Genomic DNA, 24,282 nt, shown 5'->3' with positions numbered 1-24,282 from the left:
GACCAGATGGGGTCGAGGCATGGAGAGAATCATACTATTTGAACCCCGTAAAAGTCATTTCCAGGGAAATGAGATGTGTAATATATTCAGGATCTTGAGCATGTAGTCCCTTATTAAGGAATAGTTGCGCTTTAAATTTGATGCAGAATTCAACTGGCAACCAAGAATCGCTGAAATATGTTCGTGGCCGCGTCATTTAGATCTCTTTGTTTCTTTTCATTTACACACTGTACACCATTGACAATCTCTTTTGATCATTTATGGGATTTAACCATTTCAAATAAGTCACTTCACAGCTTTACCAAAATTGACTTAAAGTTGAGCTTTTTTTATCAGGAGTGGGGTTTGAACCCTAAAGTGCTGACGAGCCCCCTCCAAAACGCATTTGCCATAATATCTAACAAAGCACTTTATTTCAGACATTTAGCATATGAGTTGATAATGTATAGAGGCTATAAGTTCTACCAGGAGTGGGGTTTGAACCCACAAGGACATACATTCATAGGATCTTAAGTCCAACACCTTATCCACTCAGCCATCCTGGTCACACCATAGTTCCAGTGAGCCCCTTCTAAGATTTGTCAAAAACACCTTTTAATCATTTTTGTCTGATAACACAAGCCGCTTTATAAAAGACCCAATCACTTAAATTCTTATCTCAGCTCGTGTATTATGAGTTTGTTGTATTGAACTTGTTCCAGCTTGTGTCTTCTCTTCTCCTCATAGAATTGTGGCAAGGCTGTGGTTGGCAATAGCATTACTGTAATGTATTGGCATTTATAAATCTTCCAAACCAAGTGTGCGCATCTCTGATTTCCAAGACTAAAAGCAAGCAAACTGAACAGCGGATTTGAAGGGCGTTCAAAACGTGCCTAGATTGAAGAGATTTAGCTAGAGACATAAAACGCTTTGGGCATATTTTCACATGCGAAGATTACATATGAACTGTTGCAAAACTGTTCATGGGATGAAATCTTAGAACATGGATTGTTAAAGCAGAAGCAAAGAAAGAGATTTTTAGAAATGTCTGGTTTGTGACCAAACAAAGTCAAAGGGGTTTGTTGTGACCAACATTTTTCAAAATAATTTATTTTCTGTTTTGCAGAGGAAATAAAGTCATTCAGATTTGGAAAGACATCAGGGCGAATAAATGATGATAGAATGTCCTTTTAATCATATGCATCAGTGTATGTGAAGAACAGATAATGGGATTGGCACTTTAATGGATACCGGCATAAAAGCTACAGACTGTCTGATTCTCATTTTTAGAAACCAGGCGTGAGATGGGCGTGTATGGATTCCCCTGACATAAATGCACAAGTCATATGAATGTTTTCAAACGTATCAATATAATAACATACACAAACAGCACAGCTTAGTTTGTTTTCTTTTATTTTTGCCATCTCTTCTCAGGATATTCAGACAGAAGTTGATTCCCAGAGTAATTCTTCTAGAAAGGCCTCGAGGAGTCAGATATTGAAATCCAAACTCCAAGAACTGGACGATGTTGGCCACATTCCTACAGCCTCCAGAAGGTACAGTCTGTGTAGTATTATACAGACATGGACGCAGATGTTCATGCTGTGAACTTCTCTTTGGCTCAGAGATTGTTCAGAGAAATGGACTGAACTCATATCTGTCCTGGAGGAGCTGTGGTTCTGGGTCAAACTGAAGGATGAGGAACTGGCAAACCGGCAGAGAGATGCAGACGAGGATGTACAGGATTCACTTCAGCAGCATGATCACTGTATGGTCAGTCATTCTGTATTTTTATTAATTGTTAAAAAATAATGATGTGAAGTGATGTTGTGTATTATTCATTAAAATTCCAAAAAATTAAATACAGTGTCTAATAGCGCTTCACTTATTTGAAAACAAGTTAACAACAGTGAACAAACTACAATCATTTGAATTCTGTTCGGAGATCTTGCTTTATCCATTGAAATCAGACAACAGTTTTGCTTTTGATGTTGATGTTGATCGCACATAGCTTTAATTCTCAATTTGCCAGCTAATGTTTAGGTTTTACAGATTGATTTTTTATTGTATTATCTTTTGGTCAGTGTTGGGTAAGCTACTTCGAAAAAGTAATGAATTACTAGTTACTAATGACATATTCAATAGTGTAATTAGATTAGTGTACAAATGACTTTCATTACTAATGACCTTCTATATCCTACATCAACCTTGATCAGTTCAGTGATTCAAGGATAGACACGAAACGGCTCTTAATTCATTCATATAAATAATAAAGACAGTAACTAAATTAAGAAGTATTATTTATTGATCAATACAAATGTGCAAAGGATACATGAAATCATACATATTAAAGTTAGATTTATAATTTGGATGTTGTTTCCACTATTGAATATATAACACAGTATTTAATTTAATTACATTGCACAAATTGCATTAATTTTCAAAGGAAAAGAGTAACTAATTACTCAGTAACTTGATTCACCCAACACTGCTTTTGGTGATGATGTTGGATGTGTTGGACACAGGCCTTGAGCAGTGAATGGATTGGTCGCAGACATGTCAACAGAACTCTGAATCAGACGTGTCCATCGCTGGAAGTTCAACCTAAAACAAACAAAGACAAAATAACTAGAGAAACGTCTGAAGGTAAGATGTGTGTTTGCTCCTCTCTTAAAGTTGTTTGTATTTGTAGTCAAACATTTCTCTGATATTTAATATACTGTTTAAATCTCAATTGTGTTTAATGCCACAGATCAACATACATCACGTGTTTCTCATTTGCCAGTAAAAGAAACGGAGGAAAAAGCAATAGCTGACATCATATATCTATTGTATAAGTATTTTAATCTTTAGAAAAGTCATCATTCTTGGAAGAGAGAAATGTATGATATCTCTTATTTTAATGGCATTCTTTGTTATCTCTGCAAATCTATAAGCACTCTAGTAAGGGTCTGAGGAGACACAGATAAGGATCACTTGATTTTTACCCAGCAGTCATGTTGTGAAGAAGCCAAGTGTCAAACTTAATCTCTGTTGTCACAAATGATCGTCTCTGGCATTCAACCACATTTTTTTATGGCAGCTTTAATTTCTGGAGGTCATGGTTTTAGTCTCCAGCATCAGTGCTTCTTGATCTATGTGTCTCTGTAATGGCTCAGTAGAGACGATAAAGCTACAGGACACAAATTGAAAAGTGAGAACGTGTTTTAGTGAGCTCATGTAAATCTGTGCTGGATTTATAACAGCTGTTTGCAAAGAATTTATTGGATTCTTTACTCAGGAATCATGAAAAAAGAAATGACCCTGTAAGTGCTGGTACCCATAATATCTTTTTCTTCATCTCTGTGGCATTTAAACTAAAATATTCAGGCACTGAAACCAAACCCACTACACATTTTATGCTGTTAGCAAGTAGCATACTAAGGCAAACATGTGGGGTAAATTTACACAAATTTAAACTGTCTTATTTCTGCTTTTTTTTGTTTTAAATATGATTACCATCTACGTAAGGGTTGGGGGTGGGCTTTAGGGATATGGACCAATCGGATAGCAACATCCTCCCGCATCAACCAATCAGAATAATAGGATAATTAGCAAAACACTGAAGTTAACCGACCAGACCAACGAGAAAATTGCTTGAAGAAACGAGTGCAAATGAATACATTCACAAAACAAGCGCATTTAAATATCTTGAATGAAGAGCTTCAGGGTTCTTTCGTAAAATCTCCTGCAGGACATCAAGACAGAAATGTTCACATTCACGATTCTCTCTCAAGTGGCCCAAGAAAGCTCAGCTGCTCTTCTAATACTCGCCTAAGATTTACGATCATATATTATTACAATTTCAGTTATTTACTTGAGATTTTACATTCAGAGCCTGTCTGTATTGTTTAGTTGTTACTGCGCATGCTCTGTCCGTGGCCCTCCTGCGTGAGGTTAAATTGTGAAATAAAAATATCAAACAATTAAACAAAGCAAGAACATTATAACAATAAAATGACTGACATGTTTAATCTGTTATCAGAAACAGCGCAGGATGAGAGTTTTCATTCATCTCGGCACTTCAGTTGGCAGCACGAGCTTGAGTGGGCACTGAGGAAACTTCAAGAGCTCCAAAATGCCATGGAGCACCTGGACCTGGACCTGGACTTGAAGTCTGGAGTGGAGTGGGGGTCGAATGTGAACTTGTGAAGGTTGAGAAGATGAAGGTGAATGAAACGTATTAATGCGCTTGCTAATGTCAGCTTGTGGTGTTATCAGATGAGCGTCAACTGATGTTTTACAACAGATCTGATAGTGTTTATACTTTAGAAATGATCACAGTTGTAAAATTATTAAATCATTTATTTATAAAAGTATTTTTGAACCTCACAATAGTAAATAATAAAGTGTGTCATAGTAAATACAACAGTTCAGTGCTTCCCTATAGTTAATACACATTAGCAGTGTATAAATACTATAAAATGCTACAGTATACTATACATTTCTGCTGTTTACTATAGTTAATACTAAAGTATAGCACAGTTGTGTTTGATTTCACTTTACTGAACACACTTATAATATGTAGGTTATAGATATAAAATATTGACCAACATATTGGCTCATGGCTATAACATAAAAGTGATTATTGTAAACATGCATAAAGATAATTCATATATTAGTTAATATTAACATTGAAGAGTTTGGTTCCAAAATGAGAGACTGTAACTTAGTTTAAAATAAAGTTAAATCATATTTTTATTAAGTTATTTATTGTGTTTTATTGTGTAAGATAGCTGTATAATTTTGTGAGTTATTATGGCTTAAATCAAAACAGACTAACTGCAGTTTTATTGATATTTTAAATGCACAATAAAAAAAGGTGATTTTAGATTTTTTTCAAATGAAGTTATCTCATTTGGGACCAAACCCTTCACATGCCACAATATCTATAAATTTGAACCCTCAAATACATTTCCTTCATGAGAGGTTTTGTTACACCCATATACAGTATATCCACACATAAAATGTTAATATTTCAGATTCTGAATATTTCTGTCTGGCCCACATACTAGTTAGACAGACTAGTTTCTCCAGACTGCCCCCTGCCTAGTTTGCTTTAAAGGCTCTTCCATTTTTCTAAAGAAACCGATGAATTCTGCTGGTATTATGTCTCTGTCTCTTGATCAGGATATTATGGTATTGTAGTTCTGATAGCGCTGTGTCCATTTATCTTTTACCTTTTGTTACCTGAAGGAATATCTTTTTTGTAACATTTCAAAATCTTACCAGGGGACTATGGGTAATCGGCGCAGACAGATGGAATGCTCTCGAATGGATAACAAATGTTTGCTCCATGACTTCTTGTCCGGTAAGTTGAGTTCCCACAGTCAAGAAGAAATAAAATAAGCAATAAATAAATGTAAAACAAATAATGTAATTATGTAAGTCTTAAACATGTAAAGCTAATGGAAAAGATAAGTCTTCTGTCATTCAAGATGAATATATAATGATTTATTTTTATCTTTGTTCAATCATTTTTAAATGACCAGAAAGTCATAAAAATGTTTACATTTGTAAGGTAGAATAAAAACTAAAAACTCGCCTCTTCCCAAACAGTTTCTGTTCAGTGCCCATGGCAGAGAGCTGTTTTTCAAAATGGCGTCCCATATTATATCAAGTAAGTTTTATTTACCTTAGCAACAAACAGCATGTCTATTGTAAAACATGTTTAACGTGATTTAAACCAGTTTTGTCAACCGTAAACAAACTTACAATAGCAGTTGTAGTTTTCACTAAAATGCCATGTTAAATATTGTTAAACCAAAATAAATGTATTACATTTGAATTTCATTTAGTCATGAGCAGCAGACCACGTCCTGGGACCATCCTCAGATGACACAACTATTTCAGTCGATGGGTCTGTTCTGTCACCTGTCAATCAATGTCAAGCAGTCTGCATGCATGCAAAATACATCTTAGTATGCAAGGTGTCATGTGTGGAATTGTTGGAAATATATCTTGTGGATCTTTTTTCAGTGAGATGATGTTTACAGACGTTTCTTATTTATATTCTGTATGTTCTCGTCCCTCAGTTGATCTCAGTCAGGTCCGTTTCTCCGCCTACCGCACAGCCATGAAGAGCCGTCGGCTTCAGAAAGCCCTTCGCTGTGAGTATGTTTCATTTGAAGATGAATGCATTATTTAAGATCTGTACTTTTGTTGGAAGTGAACAAGAGACAAGAGAACAAAACCCATTCAGTCCATGCTACTGTACATAGAAACAGACTTGTAGATATTCTTCTTCTGTTCACAGCTTTAGGAAAAATCGCTGTTCAAGGAAGACGTTTTGCTTGTAATTACACATCAGAAAATTACTCTTTGCCACTCAACTTTGTCACTCATGACGCCTCAAATCGCCAACTCCCATTGACAACGAAGCATTATATTCACTTTGTTGCTCTAAATGATCGTGAATTCCCCGATCGCTCTACATGACTGAATAAGTCAAGAAGAGAAGAATCCTCTTACAGGAGGCAATTTAAAGGCAATTTTGACAAAGCAATCTCGAGTTCTCTTTGGTAATTTTGTCATGTACGTTTAGGGCGTTTATGGTACACTGACCATGAGTCTCTGGCCTCCACCCGCTGATAACATCAGTACAGTTCACACTGTGCAGAAATAGCCTACCGTCAAGAGACTTGGATGGTGTTTTGGTAGCAGACATTGCAGTCGGTTTAATGCTTCACATCGTGCGTAATATTGAAACATATAATTGGTTGCAAATCTGATGAATGCTGATAAGAAATATAATTTTCACCACCATATCAGCTGGGAATTTTCATTACGTGCTGCCGGATGAGTTACGCGCCGTTGACTTTCATTAAAGTGGCTTGAATTAAATCTGAGATGAAATCGCATGTTAATATGGTCTGTCTGTTTCAGTGGATCTTCTGGACCTCAGCGTAGCCCAGAGCGTCTTTGATCAACACAAACTCTCTCATAATGAACAACTGCTAGATGTTCCAGACATCATACACTGTCTCTGTACAATCTATAGAGAACTTCAGCAGGTTCACCCACATCTGATAAACGTCCCTTTATGTGTGGATCTGTGTCTCAACTGGCTTTTAAAAGTCTATGATTGGTATGTTTAGATTGTATATATCTTACACACACACTCATAACAAAGTCAAACCATATGGCATCTATTGGTATGTAAAATATAAATACTTTATGTAAAGCAATACATGCTTTATACCTAACCCTAACCCTATGCATATAAACATTTTTGGTTTACTATGATGTATATGTACTAGACCACAAAAACCTTTAGAAAATCTACAAAATGATCTCACGGGAATTTGTATCTATTTTACAAGTTGGCTTATCTGAATGAATTCGTAGGTTTAGATAGTACAAAAACATATGATTACTAGAAAAAAAGCAATACTGAAGCCCCACCCGTAACATCACTGGAGCGAAAGCAAATCGTACAAAAACGAATTAATACGAATTAGCCACATTGTAAAAAGTTACGATCTTGCTGTGAGATTGTCTTGAAATCTACTGTTTAATAGGCCCTTTTCACAATGACGTCGCTTCACTTCCGCCTTCTTAATAAATAAATACTTATTAAATACTTAAATACTTAATACTTATGAATAAATACTTATTCTTGCACCTTCGCTAACACAAAAAGAGAACAAAACACTTGCCTTCATAATCAAACAGGTACTGATCAATGAAGTATTTGTATCGTTTATTAAGCTTTGATCTTGTCGTAAGGGAAAATTTGTCTGCAAGATCAAGATCATCTAGCTGTTTTTGTGGCAGCTGTGAAAGGGACTTGGTAAACTCCATTCTGAGGCGCTAGCGGAAGTAACGATACAGTGCTTAGCGACAGAAAGGAAGATGCGTGACGTCATGTGAAAAGGGCCTATTGTTCTTCTTATACATATGTTTACTGGTGCTAATTTTCCAATGTTTCAACGTCTGTATTTTTATCAGTGACTGACTTACCTATATATCAAAACACTAAACTGGGACAAAAATTAAATGTAGAAAATATTTCCTTATGTGGGTTCTGTTTGCATCTTTGATAGTGACAGAAGTGGAAAAGTTCAGGTGTTGTGCATGAAGATCGGCTTGTTCTCTCTTTCAAAAGGACAACTGGAGGACAAGTACAAATGCAAGTACTTTGCAGTCTTCGTGAATATATGTGACACCAAATCCCATTTTGTTTTGTTTTTTGATATATATATATTTACTGTAATACCTCTGTACCGCTTCAGCATGTTTTAGAGACTCATTTGAAAGTCAAATGTCTTGTAAGAAAGAAATGCATAATTTTCCCGTCGTTGTAAACATTTTACATCCCAGTATTCCCTTAAAGGAGTAGTTCATCTTCAAAAAGAAAATTCATAATTTTCATAATAATAAAAAGAATGTCATAATTTAACCACCCTTTTGTCATTTCAAACCTGTATGACTTTTTTCGTTTAAATTCAACTTTATTGTCATTACACATGTACAACTACAGGGCAACAACATGTAGTTTTGTATAACCAGAAGTGCCATAGCAGCAAGTGCAGGATACACATCGGTTGAAAAAGTGCAGGTGATAAAACTAAAGGATTTTATCTAAAAGCTCATGTCGGTGTACGATGTTAAGATACAACTGTTCTGCACGAACAAACCCGAGATGAGCAAGAAAAACATCGCAAAATTGCCTTTGATTGAATCTGGAGAGACACTGAGAGATCTTGGTCTATAATTCTTTCTTCTGCAGAACACAAAAGAAGATATTTTGAAAAATGTCGGGAGCATAAAGGCACAGCCCCCCATTCATTTCTATTGCAACCGATGCCAGTGAAGGGGGGGCTGTTAACAACATTCTTCAAAATATCTTCTTTTGTGTTCTGCGAAAGAAGTCAAAGTGGTTTGAAATGACAATAGGGTGAGAATATAATGACAGAATTTTCATTTTGAGGGTGAACTACTCCTTTAAGTGCACAGAGAGGTGACAGAACCTGCCGTCCACAGATCTGTTCGCTCAGGTGTCCAGCGCTGCAGGTGTGTGTGACCAGAGGCAGCTGGCTGTACTGCTTCACACCAGCATCAGAATCCCACATCATCTCGGAGAGGCTGCGGCGTTTGGAGGCGGTAACACAGAGCCCAGCGTCCGTAGCTGCTTTCAGCATGTGAGATGAATGAAATGTTCTGGGTTCATGTCTTCGGGCTTCATCAGAGTCACGCTGTCAGTAACCAGAGAAATTAATTGTATCTTGCTTGGTGATGTCACCATCCACACTGCAGACCTTCTCCACCCAGAAAAGTCACAGCTAATAAAAACAGTTTGACAACTTTACAGCCCAATGCTTATTGTATATAAATTATCCTTTATATTATACAGTACAAGCAAAGTGGGTGTGGCCGGGTAAGGACCTTGAGCAGGGACTTGAACTCATGTCGCCCAAAGCGCAGATGTGCTACATTTCTGGACACTGTCAAGGCTCCAACTATAAATTGGACTGTTAATCAACACTAGATTAGTTTTTAACCCTAGATTAGCAATTGTTCACATTCGTTTATCTGAAAAGGGGCTTGCATATCTTTAATTAGGTATTGATTCATTATGTTCAGTCTCAAAAGCTTTCGCACGTCAGAGCGTGTGTGGACAGCTCTCCAGATATGTGAGGCAACTGTGCCTTTGGAGACCCGAGTTTGAGTCACCTTTCTGCGTCCTTTCCCGCTCCCTCCTCCCAAAAACTTCCTTTCAATAATTCTATAATTAATAAAGGCAAGAAGCCCAAAAAATATCACTTAAAGAAGGTTTCACGCACCGTTAAGTTTCAGATTCTGAGGGCAACGGTTAACAATGTTGAACAGTGATGGCAAATGCTGCAGTTTCATATGACCAACAGAGTGGATTTACCACCACCAGTTTCACACATGTGTAAACCACCATTAAATCCAGACAAACTCGTATAATCATTTGATCATCCTCGTAAACATGCAAATAAGACCCAAGGTTTACAAATGTAGTGTAACTGTCAATTAATTAGGAGGTTGAATGATGAACCGTATGAAACATGAATCAAATACACTAAGATAATGTAATATATGCAGGGGTGCTGCCAGAAATTCAGGGCCCTATGGAAACCAAAATTTCTGGGCCCCCTACAAATAGGAAAATAAAAAGGGGGTCTGCTCTTCTGGGCCCTAAATCAGCCTGGGCCCTTAGAATCGTCCTAACCTTCCACCCCATTACGGCGCCCATGAATATATGCATTCATGAATAAATGAATCATTTCACAAAGAAAAGTCATAATGATCAAACACAAGGACACAAAACTCAAGAGTATGTGACGTTTGTAAATTCCCAAAGGAAGGCGCTGGATAATAAACGTATGCACAGGCGGGTTTATATGTTAATTGAACCTCATCGCTACAGATCAATGAGTTTTGACATATGAATAAATGATCAACTCAGAGTGTGATTTTACACTGTCACGTTCACACGGTTCTGAATCGGTACGCCCGACAACCCTCACAGCTCATGCACAAACCACTAAAGATATTCAAATGAAGTTCACTTGATTTATGTGCATCAATTCTCAATATCATATGATGAAGTGCTTTGTGACATCCACATGTAATGGATATATAATACAGAACGCTCCACTAAAAGCCACCCTTGACCTCAGTCTCCAGACTTCAAGCTTGTACTTGTGTCACATTGGCGCTCGTATCATTTAATGTTTCATGTTATTAAAGACTCTTGATTGTCCTGCTTTTACTGGCTTGCTGTAATTGATTCATAACTGTAGTAAGAGTTTTTATGCCATCGGGACGGACAGTTTAACCCCATTGGAAGCACCTGCAAAATTTTTAATGAATCCCTCGACCTTTGTCCAGATAAGTAGCCTAATGATGAGTCGTTACACTTTCTGAGTCGCAGTTCGCTTCTGAAATGATAAATAGACCATTAGAGAGCTTTTAGAGCCAACTTCATTATTTCACAGTGTTTGAGATGAGAGACTGTAATGAAGGAGAGGTCGGTCTGTGCTCTGGGTTTCAGGTAGGCGGTGCAGAGTTCATCCAGCTGGAGCAGTTTGTGGATTGGATGCATTTAGAGCCGCAGTCGATGGTGTGGTTACCTGTGCTTCATAGAGTCGCCGCAGCAGAAACGGCCAGACACCAGACCAAATGTACCATCTGTAAAGACTGCCCTATGATGGGCTTCAGGTAGACCAACATCTCCAAATCTCATTTGAAATCTCCTTTTATCAGCACTGATAGATTAGAATAGAAGTGTTTAACATCTGGCCAATTCCAGCGTTATGGACGTGACATTTTGCTTTATGGATATTAAAATGCTCAGAAAATGAATTTGTTTGAACCATCTGTTTAGATTTTAAGGAACCCTTGTTGATAGAGTCTAAACATAAAAAAATGTCAGTCTATGAAAAAATATATATATTTACAAAAAGGGAAATAAACATGTGTTATGGATGTGACAAAAAAGGATGCTGTTTCTGGGAGACGATAAACTTTGTAGGATTTCTGTCAAATAAAATACACAATCCTGAAGCAATAACACCTGATGAATGGAGAAGAGATTTATCTATAGAATATCAAATAGTTACTTCATTTTCATGTGTCCATTTATGAGGAAAATGAAGTGTTATGGATGTGACAATCCTGAAAATGACTCTTACCTGACTATATAAGTCATGAACTAAAAATAAAACAAATGCTTTACAAATGTGAAGAGAGATCTTACATGAGTATTTGAGCCAACAAAAGTTCAAATCTGTGCTGTTACCATAGTAACAACCGCTGATAAAAATATTTTTTTCGTGTTTTTTTTGACATTTTCACTGAATTGCCCATCTGTTAATTTCTCAGGTATCGAAGTCTAAAGCACTTTAACTTTAACGTGTGTCAGACGTGTTTTTTCTCGGGAAAGGTCATCAAGGACCGTCATCTCAGCTACCCCATGGTGGAGTACTGCACCCCTGTGAGCATCTTCATCTTTTTGACTTTTTGTGTTTTATGTCAAAAGTTTGTTCTCGTGAAAGCAGAACTCGGGAGGTAAAACTATTACCACCATAGCTCATTCTTTTTCCATTTCCCCAATCAATTCTCATTAAAAAACATGAAGCACACAGAACAGATAAATTAAACTCATCTCACAGCTGGTTACTTTGGATTCTAGGATTAGTTGGAAATCCTTATTAACTCTATTTATTTGAATAAATAAATGTCTATGGAGAAAATAAAATAAAAAAAACACAGCAAGTATTGCTCTTAACCAAAAGAATAACTGGAGAACGCTCGTGACAATGTTGTATTTGTGTGTCTCTTACAGACGACCTCTGGTGAAGACATGCGTGATTTCACCAAAGTACTCAAGAACAAGTTCCGCTCGAAGAAATACTTCACGAAACATCCCCGCCTGGGCTACCTGCCGGTGCAGACCATTCTAGAAGAAGAGACGTAAGTAGTCCGTATATTCCTCCTGTGCGGATCATTTTTTGGATGAAGATATCAGACATCGCAGGCCATTCATTCATATCACCGCAAACATCAACAAGCTAACGGTGTTTCTTTCTCATGCAGGTGAATTTAATTATAAAAGCAATCAGGTATCTGTTAGTCACATCATTGGGGAAATGAAGATACGGGACATTTATCATATTGAAGGCCGTCTTTAATATTAAAACAAACCACCTGCTCTCACAGACTGATACGCCTTCACACCATGAAGCGTGTTTTGGGGTCTTGCTGGGATTATTTTTATTATAACTAAAAACTGATATTTCAAGGGTTTAGTTACACGGTCGGTAACTTCCTCTGCCAATGTTTAGATCATCAGATCTTTTTTAATGCCTTTTATACATTCTTTTTGTTTCAGCATTATTCAAAACCCATGCATTCTGTTATAAACTATGATAAAACTTCCACACAACAAAAGTGCCTTCATGAGGAATCACGTACTGATTTTTATTCTGTTGTTTGTACTTTCTACAGACCAGTAACACTTTAAGCCCATGTCCTGAAGATTATGAGTGAGTATCTGAACATTTTCTTCGCTTTTTGCAGTTTTGTTTGTTTCTTCTTTGTTATCTTGTTTAGGGATGCACTGATATGTCAAATTCATTCTTTTTTAACGTCGGAAGCCCATAACCGATATATGACCGATATACAGTATCTAAATATGAATGTAAAATTCCCTAAAACTGAAAGAAAAAGAAAAAAGTGGACAGCTGCTTTAAGTCGAAAACATACACCGCAGAAAACTGTTCTCTTTTTTCCCTCTGAAAGTCACATACCAAGCCTACTTTACACTATTTTTTGTGTAATAAATAAATGATAGATGTTCTTCCAGAGGAACCCAGAAAAATATTCTTCATAGCCCCATGACTAACAGAACTCAAAACAGAAAGCATTCAGACAGCAGTATGCGTTTGTGCCTATAGTTTACACATTTATAAGTACTGTATCTACATCAACAATGTTTGTCTTCTAGCAGTAATACACTCTTGTGTATTTGATTTTAACTGTGAGCAGTGTGCAGCTGAAGAAGTTTAACCAGAGGAAATGATTTATCAGCAATAATAGATCGGCCTAAATTTTTATTTTCCGATATGGCCGATAATTTATGGTGCATCTCTAATCTTTCTTCTCTTCTATTAGCTTGTTTAACCCGCTTAAAATAACAAACAGTCTCAGAGGATGCCTTAATGTTATTTTGAAAATGTCAGTGCATTAAATAAGAAATATCAAACCAAATGTCATGTGCAAACAAATGCTACCAGAGCGTTTCTCAAGACAAGATTCACATTTCTATCCCATTACTTAACCACAAGGTGATTTTTATTGCTAGAAAAAACAGATGCCCTTTTATCATGTAAAATTAAGTAAATCTCGCAGAAAGGGTTTGCTCTATTGCTTTAAAATAGATGCTATTCGGTTGCAAGGTTTAAGTATAAACTGCATTCTATTTGCATTCTTGAGTTTAGCTTAAGTGGCCAAATAGTTTTTGTGCCAGTAAAGATGCTTCTAATGGAAGAGATGCTCATGAACAACACAGCAGGGAAGACTTTCTTAATTGGCAAGAGTAAAATATGCACATCTGCTGTTTTCAAAAGTCCCCAGTAAGCCTCCTATCTGCATTCACTAACAGGCAGATGTTTTAAAATGCAGCTTTCTTCTTTTGCATCCTGTTACGAGGGTCCTGGGATTGCTTAAAAGCCTTTTTGTTTTGCTTTCAGCTGAAAATATTTGGCATGTTCCTTTTTCTTTAAGCTGTTTTGCTGAGTTCTTCTAAATATTCAAGTGACAGCTGCAGTGAGAAGACAAATTCATTGTCGTTTTACAGCTGGATGCATCAGTTTGATGAATGCAGATCTTTCACACGTCTATACCTTTTCTGGTCGCCTCAGATAGTAGATGCCAAATGAAAAAAATAGGTTCATACTTTCCATTTTAGCACTGCCCACTTGAGTTTCTGCAGGAGGGACAAGCACAGCATGTTCACCTAAAGAGGAGAATTCTGTCTTATTTTCACCCTCATCTCAATTCTTAAAAATATCTAATTTTCTGTTCAAAGGAATAAAACAACTAGATTGACTTCTATGTTAGTCAATGATGTTCCGGAACTGAAAATTGCTGACATTCTTCCAAATATCTTTCTCTTTGTTCATCAGAACAAATAAATTGATACAGGTTTAAAACAACCTGTGAGTGAGTAAACGATGACAGAATTTCCATTTTTGGGTGAACTATCCCTTTAAATAAATGATATTTCACCCTCTTTTTAGTCTGTGCTATCTGTGTACTGACAATATAGATAAATCACCTCGACCCCGGTTCAAAAAAGTGACAATACTTCTGCAATAAAATCTCTTGCATCATGTTTTCAAATGCTGCTTGGTTTAATATTTTTATCTAAAACAAATCACATTCAGACATTTTTTAAAGTAGCTTCGGTATCCAGATATATTTTGTGGGACGAATTCATCAGGCATCTATAATTCCACTTTCCGTCAGATCAGATCTGTAGTTTTTTGCTCATCGTCTCATAGAGGACTGGTAAGATCTGACATCTGTGATCTTCTTGTGTGATTTTTATCTACTGCTGTCCAGGATGACTGATGCAGTTTTGGCGTGACGGCACTTTTATCATCTCTATCTTCACAAACGGTGTAGATGTGTCTGTTTATCCACGAGCTGGAGTCTGACCGCAGGGACACGTGGGGCCGTCACAAAACTCCAGTCATGCTTTAATTCCTCTGATAGTAAACACAATCATTCTGTCACCCGCCCCGGCTTCTTCATTCATCCCTGACCATCAGTTCTGGTGACACATCTACACAAAGCTGCTTTGCAAAGATACATTGTTGAATGCAGACAGTGGAAAAATTCCATTATAGTGCTGCACAATTGATTTATTCCAACTTATTTTTCAAATTGTTTTCCTATGAATGTTCTTGTCACTTTATCTTGGTGATCATTTGTTTCTTGTTATACTTGATTTTGTATTGTCTGTTATTGAGAAGGATCATAAATATTATGTGGGTTAGGGTCATAAAGTATTTGATAACTAAACCACTTGTATTGTAGCCGTGTAGTATGTGATGTATGTGACATTTGTTTGCTTTTTCTGTGACATGTTTGTCAGAGATGGAAGGTGACAGCGTTCAGCGTGTAAATGTTTGTGATTAAAAAACCTGAAATATCATTTTTTCAGCTTTTTATCATTTACATTGTAGACTGTTCCAATATCCATGAGTCAGTTTGATTAGTGTTGGTGTTTGATTATCATCAGCTGCACTAGAAAATAATTTCTTACATTTCATTTTATGTAAAGACGGATCCTGAAAGAGCGCAGAAATGACATTCTTACTAAGCATTTTAGTCTTGTGTTTAGTGAAAATATCAAAAACTTCATAAATCAATATACAAGAAAGTGACCCAAGATATTTCGTCTTGTTTTATGAAAAATAATGTAAGAATTAAGTTTGCGGTAAAAACAAGCTTGAATTTAATTTGACCCTTTTCTCAAGTACTTAATTCAAGTACATTTTTCTCACCCCATGGACACATTTTATTTCTTGTATTTGCCATAAACTAACTTAATTTATATATTATTTTTCATAAAACAAGACCAAATATCTCTGGTCTTTATTTTTGTCAAGTAATTGTGTTTTGATTTAAGAATGTTTAGATATTTGTACTACAGAACAAGACAAAGACACTTATTGTATGAATGTCATTTTTACCTTCTAAACTTTTTTGCAGCTGGATGTTCAGTGAACATCAGCTGTAAAAGACAATTTTCATTATGGTTCCACCAGCAGATGAGCCCACCTGACCAGTCGCTCGGCTCCGGGCTGCTCGGGACATTTATCATGTTTTGTCATGTGGATGTTTTGGTGCAGAGGCGAAATGATATTGTGATAGACAATACTGAAAACAAGACACAGTATCTTATCGTAAGGATCATATAAAAATGATCTTGTTAATGTTCATACATACAGGTTATGGAAAATGTATGAAGCTATGAATTTTTAAAAAATATGTTTACCTGTCATTTGTTTGTAGAGTTCATTATCTCATAAGAAAAATGATTATTAATAATATTAATTTTACACTTTCTCTCTTGTAGTTTCTGATGTATATGTTGTAAACTACAGCAGAATCTGGTGGAAAAAAACATTAAAGCACTTCTGATATTGCTGCTAAAGGAACCAGGTTTTTTTAAAATATCATCTGAAGGCAAAGCCACGCCAAACTCTAATTCATTTCCATGACTTTAATATTTAAAAACAGTGGAGCAGACATCACAGGATTAATGTCTTTACTTGCAAATTAATTTCTGTCCCAGCTAGTTTGCATAATAATTACAAAAATGTATTAAATCATTTTGTGGCTTCATAGATTTGATGTAATCTGTTGTTTGCATGTGCTCAATGAAGTAGCTCACAAGTCTTTGGTTTTCCTCACAATTTATTATAGAATCTTGACAAAATACAACTAAGAATTCATATGAAACTGTAACTTTATCAAAACGAACATCAAACGTCTTATTTACAAAAGAGTCTTTTGTACACTAGCATGCATAAAAGATGACAGAATGAACATAGACATGTATAGGTGTCAGGATAATGTATACTTTCTTTTAGAAAAAGTGGAAACCATGGAGTGAATTAACATTTCAAACAAATAACAAAAACACTAAATAGCCAAGTGCCCTCATACAAGCCTGTTTATATATAGTATACAACATGAGTAACAATCACTCCAAAAAACAAAGAGACATTGTGCACACTGACAGGTGTCTTTAAAAAGAGATCACTCGGATGTTTCATGAAATTATATCAGAAGTCGTTTGTGAAAAGTTCTCAAAAGTAAGTTGTGTAAAAGGTATCAAACAAGGCAAAGATTAAAATATTGCAACAGTTCAGGATGTCACCAAACCGAAACACAGTAACTAAACACCTGAATAGACATGGTAAAACTGGACTCTTCAATCGTAAACCGGGCTGTCTAGTCCTCCTTCTGGAGACCGGTCTTACAGAGCTGCGTCTCTAACAAAACACACCTGAATCAGATCATTGATGTGTGAGTGTGTTTGAGCTCACCTCTGCAGGACACTGGCCCTCCGGAAGCAAGTTTGGACATCCCTGCAGTAAACCCAGGCAATGTCGGAAGAGAAATATCAAGTAATAAATTGCCATCGATGATCTGTGTCTCACAGACAAACTGGTGTAACGGAACATGCTTCATGTCAAACCCCTGAGAGACTGAGAAATATATCTCCACATGCATTGTTGTGCGACCACACATCATAACAGGCTACATCAGAGGTTCTCGCACCCGTCCTGCAGGTTTATGTGCAGCGACTCGTAATCGAGACGATTGTAAGCAGTTTGTCGAACAGGACATCATCAACATTTACACAAATGTCTTTTTTGCAGGTAATTTAACGTAATGGCACCAGTGAAGGCGGCCAACGTTGCTTTTCAAAAGACGGAAAGACCAGAATAATCGCTGCGTGTGAGTATCAGGTATATTGTTAAAGAAACTAAATGGCATAAATGCTTGTCAGAATTTTGGACAATAGTCCCAAGATACAGTACACATGCATCTTGAATTCATGCATTAGAAACACACATCCAACAGTTTTCTTTTGGTCGTTTCCATCGCTTCAAAGATTCATTGTTTCTGGTTTGATGCTGCAAATCAAACGAAGAAATAAACTTGTAAAAAAACCTTGAAAAATATGCAAGACAGAAAAACCATCATATATACTTTGAATATATTATTTAATAGAAAAACGTCTCTTCCAAAAAGTGGTTTATTTTCTTGATGCTGCAGCTTGACTTTTCTCTACTTTGCCATAAAAAAGTGCTGTTCTATTGAACAAATAAGGCGTGTAGAATGTCTATCAGCACATCTGATGTATGATTAAACAAATCAAAACCTCTGAGCAGCATTCCTGTCCGTTTCTGAGCGTCTATATGACTGGTTTCAGCACTGAGCGCAGAGATCGTCCCTCCTTCGTGAGTTCTCTCGTGAAGCTCATGCACGGGAGAGGTATGGCGTCTTCTCTGCGTGCTACTGTGTTAAACTTGCAGGTCTTCAGGTGGTCTGCCATGCTGGAAATGTTGGCGAACTTCCACTCGTTCACAGTGTCAAAGGCGGTGCTGAATCTCCACACCTAAAATAGAAGAGATTAGAAACTTATTAAGGTTTTGGTATTTGTATCTATGCATCACACATTGTTTTACATTGACTAAAACAGACGGATATAGAATAAAACTACTCATTTTTTATTTATTCATATCAACAGATTTGTTAAATAGTCAATTATAAAAGTCATTTTGGATAACAGTGTCCGCTATATGTAAATAATATTACACAGTATTTGTAAAAAATGTTTTTTAACATTCATTTTGTAAACTTATAGCCACTAATTTGCAAGATATGATACAATTTCAATTGTAGATACTAGGTATCAATAGCAACCAGCTTTACATATGGAGTGCTCTGATATAAGGGTCACAAAATATCAGCATTATTTACAATATTAAAACACTATTAAAGCCATGATTATTGATATGGTGATAATAATATTTCCATTTGACATTTTTCAACGATAACAGAGATTTCCTTTGCTCAAAATAAAATATGGATGAAATTGAGAGCAGTATTTAAGAAAAAATTCGACAGCAATAGTTACCGTGATAATAACGATACAGTGAATTCTTTTGAAACCGTGATTCTACTTCTTGAAATACTCAAAAACAACTTTAAATACCTTGTCTCGTACCAGCCAGGATGAGGTTCCGTCATCCCGCTTTGTCTTCTCCCAGAGCAGGACCACCATGCCACGGGCCTGAAGCAAACTGGCACACACGTTCCTCATAGTGCATGACACCCGGGACAGCTGGCACAAGCTGAAGCCATCGAGGAAGCCTGCAATGTGTTGGAGTAATTCAAAAGGCAGGTCGCTCAGACGGTCACAGAGGTAGCCATAATGACAGGCGCTTCTTGCAAACGGTTCATCTGGACAAGCTACTAAGCCAGGCTGGACCCCAAAGGAGCCCAAATGTCTGTCATGGATGATTCTAGAACCTTGTACCGAGGGGCAGAATCTTCTCTGAGAGTGCGTGCATCCGTAATATGCCAGCGGGCACCTCTGCTCCATCCATCCGTTAAGACCTGCGTGGATGTCCCCGTGGACGTTCTTAAAATGGGACGAGAACTCGTCCCTGCGAAACAGCTGTCCGCACACGAAGGTGAACATAGAGCGCTGTTTGGTCTGATAGCGAGTGACACACTCCAAGACCAGGTCCAGTCTGAGGCTGTGGAACGGGCTGGGGTTGGATAGTTGTGGACTGGCGTGGTCACAGGCGGACGCAGAGGCGATGTCGCCCACCATGGTGCTGGTGGCCAGTATGGCAGAAGGGAGGGAGAAGGTCTGGGTGCCCAAGTCGATGCGATACCTATCAACAAAGCGACTGTCTGAAATGCTTCTACCGCCAGGCGAGTCACCCAAACAAAAGAGCAAGGCGGCCGTGATGAGGTCAATGCCATTAAGGCCCATTGGATCATCTGCCACCTCAAGGTCAGACGTGTCAACCGCCTTGTCCTCCATCTTGGCTTTGAACAAATAGGGGTCGTACAACAGTGCCTTTCGCCCATTGAGTGTAAACAAGTTCACGCCCCTGAGTGCCTGGAGGTGCTCCAACTTGCGCTCCAGCCATCGGTCTTCAATCCTTAAAGGCAAATGTTGCAGGATGTTGTTGTGCATCAAGTTAGGCAAAGGGATAGGCAAAGCAAGAGGTAGTTGAGCCACTTCTGGCTCCCGTGCTACAATAGGCATGGAATGATAAGGCAACATCTGCCTGACATTTAAGGATGCTTCTTCAAGATTGTTCCGGTTGTCTTCGTCCCCTTCCTCATGAAATCCATTGAGTCCATTGAGTCCATTAAGTTCTATCCCACCATTCCCTTCCTCCTCTTCCTCAGAAGACATGTTCACCAACCAATCATCTCCTTCTTCCTCCGTGTCCACTGGAAAAGGACAGTCGGCTCCACCAACAGCTCCCAGATCAGAGTCCGAGTCTGTATCACTTTCCTTCATTTCTTCATTCCTTAAGTCCCCATCGCCACCTACACAAGCTCCATTTCTCTCCTTAACTTTGGGATCTTCCACAATCAAGTCGATATTCTTTGCACTATTAAGAACTTCCAAAGTGGCCGAAAAGTCTCTACTGTTCTCCGCCGAGACTGCGTATTCTTCCTCCTCTGTTTCGATCAATTCTGTTTCACATGGGTCAGAGTTCATCATTTTATTTTCCTGATTCTGCACTTCCACTGTTTTCGTCAAGGTTGTTGCCACTTTCAGAGATTCCAACAGCATACGTTGATCCTGAAGAGCCAGAGCCATATCAAGCTGGTCCACATCAAAAACTTCCTTACTCAAATTCTCGTAGGACTTGCGATCGGCATAGCTCACCGGCCAGCGATTCCATTCCATAGTGCAACACACAATGCTGGCTGGACACGTTTCAAGGTGCCTCGCCATCTTAACTCTGGGGACGGTAAACGGACATCCGAATCCATGGTTTAGACATGGGACTCTTTCATACGGGCACAGTAAGCGGTGTTCTTTCAGTTTGCATGAGTGGAAAATTGCTCCGCACACAAGAGGGCAACCCATGAGGTCACAGGACACACAAGCTTCCGGTCTTATCATACATCTTCGGTTCACACATTTCAAGCAATGGACATGAAGCTCCTCCATTGCAAATATGAATGTTTGTCTTTTTCAAAAAAAAGAGGCTACACCAATACCTGTGAAACAAAAGAAAACAAACCATTAGTTCTGATGCCTATTGCAAAAGTCAACAAATGTAGTAAAAGTATTTGTTCCCATTTTGAAATACAGTATGTATTATTGTGTCGACAACGTAAATATCATAAACTTATTTTGGACACTCATGTTTGGGTGTTGCATAACACAAGGCTTAAAATCTAAGTCTGCTGTTCATGTGGCAAGTCCCCTTCAGCTCCGAAGCCTAAATCAGACCCCGGTGCCCTCTTGCAGTATGTTTACCAAATCACTAAATCATTGCATTGCCATTTCACAACTCTCCTTCAAGTCACAGCCGTTCTTTGAGAACTGTCAAGGAATACGACCCCTTGTATTTGAACGGCATGTTACAGGAATCGGTCCTGGCTTTCGTTCAAAAGAAACACTCGCATACAGACACTGCAAAGTCATTCAAGACGCTGCTCTCCCCAACACATGCCAGGGCCTGGCTGGACGCGAGCAGTTAGTCTCAGTCGCCGGCATGACCTAAATGCAAACGGTCTGGGTTAGTAGGGGGTCTGTCATAGAGGGGTGAAAACTTTGAATTATCAACATGGCCTCTTAATGCCAGCTGGATATAAGCATTGCAAAATGGTTGTGTACAATGCCTGTATGCAGACATGTGATGTGATGACTCCTATTGCAAGACCAAAACAACAGTGTCTGGCATAGAGCTCAAGTGCATTGCCAGATTAATCTGGAATGGTTGCACAAGCAACTGCTTAACAGGTCACAACAGGTCAGGTAATCACAACAGACTACAAACTGATCTACTTTAATGACCCCCAAACACAACGTGACCCTAAACATGATCCCACCATGGGCCACATTTAGGACTTCACTCTGCATTAGAGGACCAGATAGGCTGGTTGAGTGTAATATCTTATATTTAAGATAGATAGAAGTGAGAGAGGTTGACAGAGAGACAGACATACAGAAAGAAAAGTTAGATAAAGAAAAAGTGAGAGAGAGGTAGACAGACAGGCAGGAAAAGGGAGAGGGTAGAACAGATCAAAAGACAGATAGATAGATATAGATATAAAGTAAGAGAGAAGTATGCAGAGAGATAGAAAGATAGATATACAGACATACAGAATGAAAGAGAGACAGAGGGGAAAACAGATAGATAAAGAGGAAATAGAAAATAAATAGAAAACATAGATAAAGAAAAAGTGAGAGAGAGCAAAATTTATAGAAAGACAGATAGTTAAGTAGACAGACAGAGAGAGAATTGAGTAAGAAAGATAGATAAAGAGGTAGACAAAGAAATAAAAAGAGAGAGAGAGAGAGAGAGAGAGAATTAGTCGCTTTGGATAGACGCAATCTGCTAAATGTTAAATGAATAAATAAATAAAAACTGAATATTTCAACTTTTACCGAAATATGACATGACCCACACGCGTGACGTCATCGGCCGACAACAATTGTCGTTTTCTAGAGATCTGAGATGATAATTCAGAATTTGAAACGGAGTGACATGAGTAACATGACCGCGTCATGAGCACTTTTACACTAATAATCACTAAACAAACACCACTGAAGCGTTTACAAACATTCTCATGTGTATATTATGGTAAGTCGGAGCTGTCATATGTAAAACATAAACAACGCTTTAGCATTAGCGCGTTAGCCGGGCATTCTCGAGCTAAATAAACACACACACATACAATAAATAACCACATTACACTGAGGAATATAAATGATCATATTTAGAGGTCAAGTAACCGTTTAATGTCATTTATATAAACTTCACTGTTTGGTTTGAGCCGCTGAGGAAACAAGTTGAAGTAAACACACGCATGCAGTGTGAAGTGTCTTACCGTCGATCTGTTGTTCAGTCTTCAGTGAAGTAACGTGTCGTGTTTCGGTCATTCGTGTGTAGTCGAGAATATTGTCAGTGTGTTATGATTTCGCTGCTGTCTGTGTGTTTCTTTTGAAATCTGTGTGAGCAGCTGACCGACAATGTACAGACAACTGCGGCCCACCGGTGGGCGGAGTCAAAACACACATGCGCACTTACACACAAAACACACTCAAATTACATCAATCTATTTCTTCTTCTTTGATTTTACCAGAATAAATGTCTTTAATAAAAACTGCATGTTAAACCCAACCCTCCTAGAAAACATTCTGCATTTTATTATATTAAAATGGATTATGATTACTAAATCTCCGGTTTTAGCAAGACCCTAAACTAACTATAACAGAAAAAAAATCAATTTTCTATAAAAACTTTATTAAATGTAACAATTCCGAAATAATGTCTCAGGATGTGTTGTTAAGTCTTTATCACTTTTGAGTCAAGTCTCTCTCTCTCTCTCTCTCTCTCTCTCTCTCTCTCTCTCTCTCTCTCTCTCTGTCTGTATCTCTCTCACTCTCTCTCTCTCTCTCTGTCTGTATCTCTCTCTCTCTCTCTCTCTCTCTCTCTCTCTGTCTGTATCTCTCTCACTCTCTCTCTCTCTCTCTGTCTGTATCTCTCTCTCTCTCTCTCTCTCTCTGTCTGTATCTCTCTCTCTCTCTCTCTCTCTCTCTCTGTCTGTATCACTCAAACTCACTCTCTCTCTCTATGTCTGTATCTCTCTCACTCTCTCTCTCTCTATGTCTGTATCTCTCTCTCTCTCTCTCTCTCTCTCTCTATGTCTGTATCTCTCTCACTCTCTCTCTCTCTATGTCTGTATCTCTCTCTCTCTCTCTCTCTCTCTCTCTCTCTCTGTCTGTATCTCTCTCAGTCTCTCTCTCTCTATCTCTCTCTCTCTCTCTCTCTCTCTCTCTCTCTCTCTCTCTATGTCTGTCTCTCTCTCTATCTCTCTCTCTATGTCTGTATCTCTCTCTCTCTCTCTCTCTCTCTCTCTCTCTCTCTCTGTCTGTATCTCTCTCAAGATTTAAGATTCAAAGGAGCTTTATTGTCATGATAAAAGAAAATTTACATT

The 24,282-nt window shown here is 37.9% G+C and overlaps 2 protein-coding genes across 3 annotated transcripts; one reads left to right on the top strand and one right to left on the bottom strand.

Moving 5' to 3' along the window:
• Nucleotides 1-1,573: 1,573 nt before the first annotated feature.
• LOC130436707 (utrophin-like) lies at nt 1,574-12,589 on the top strand. The gene is made up of 14 exons (XM_056767631.1): nt 1,574-1,752; nt 2,505-2,625; nt 4,004-4,187; nt 5,251-5,329; nt 5,578-5,638; nt 5,817-5,878; nt 6,054-6,128; nt 6,904-7,105; nt 8,064-8,149; nt 9,004-9,161; nt 11,042-11,208; nt 11,872-11,983; nt 12,335-12,462; nt 12,586-12,589. The coding sequence occupies exons 3-14, from the start codon at nt 4,182-4,184 to the stop codon at nt 12,587-12,589; spliced, it is 1,140 nt and encodes a 379-aa protein (XP_056623609.1). The 5' UTR covers nt 1,574-1,752; nt 2,505-2,625; nt 4,004-4,181.
• Nucleotides 12,590-16,960: 4,371 nt separating this feature from the next.
• Nucleotides 16,961-23,341, bottom strand: fbxo30a (F-box protein 30a). 2 transcript variants are annotated; one of them, XM_056768531.1, is made up of 4 exons: nt 23,173-23,341; nt 19,292-21,333; nt 18,455-18,691; nt 16,961-18,206 (listed from the first exon to the last, which is right to left on the bottom strand). In XM_056768531.1, exons 2-3 carry the CDS (start codon nt 21,281-21,283, stop codon nt 18,488-18,490), a joined length of 2,196 nt encoding a protein of 731 aa, XP_056624509.1. In that variant the 5' UTR covers nt 21,284-21,333; nt 23,173-23,341; the 3' UTR covers nt 16,961-18,206; nt 18,455-18,487. The 2 variants fall into 2 exon arrangements, with proteins under 2 accessions (XP_056624509.1, XP_056624507.1); XM_056768529.1 differs by having other exon boundaries at nt 16,961-18,691.
• Nucleotides 23,342-24,282: the final 941 nt, after the last annotated feature.

This window comes from Triplophysa dalaica, chromosome 15 (assembly GCF_015846415.1).
Source record: "Triplophysa dalaica isolate WHDGS20190420 chromosome 15, ASM1584641v1, whole genome shotgun sequence".
In the NCBI taxonomy this organism is placed as follows: Eukaryota; Metazoa; Chordata; class Actinopteri; order Cypriniformes; family Nemacheilidae; genus Triplophysa; species Triplophysa dalaica.
The sequence above is the reverse complement of the archived record's forward strand: the minus strand, read 5'-3'. Positions and strand labels throughout refer to the sequence as shown.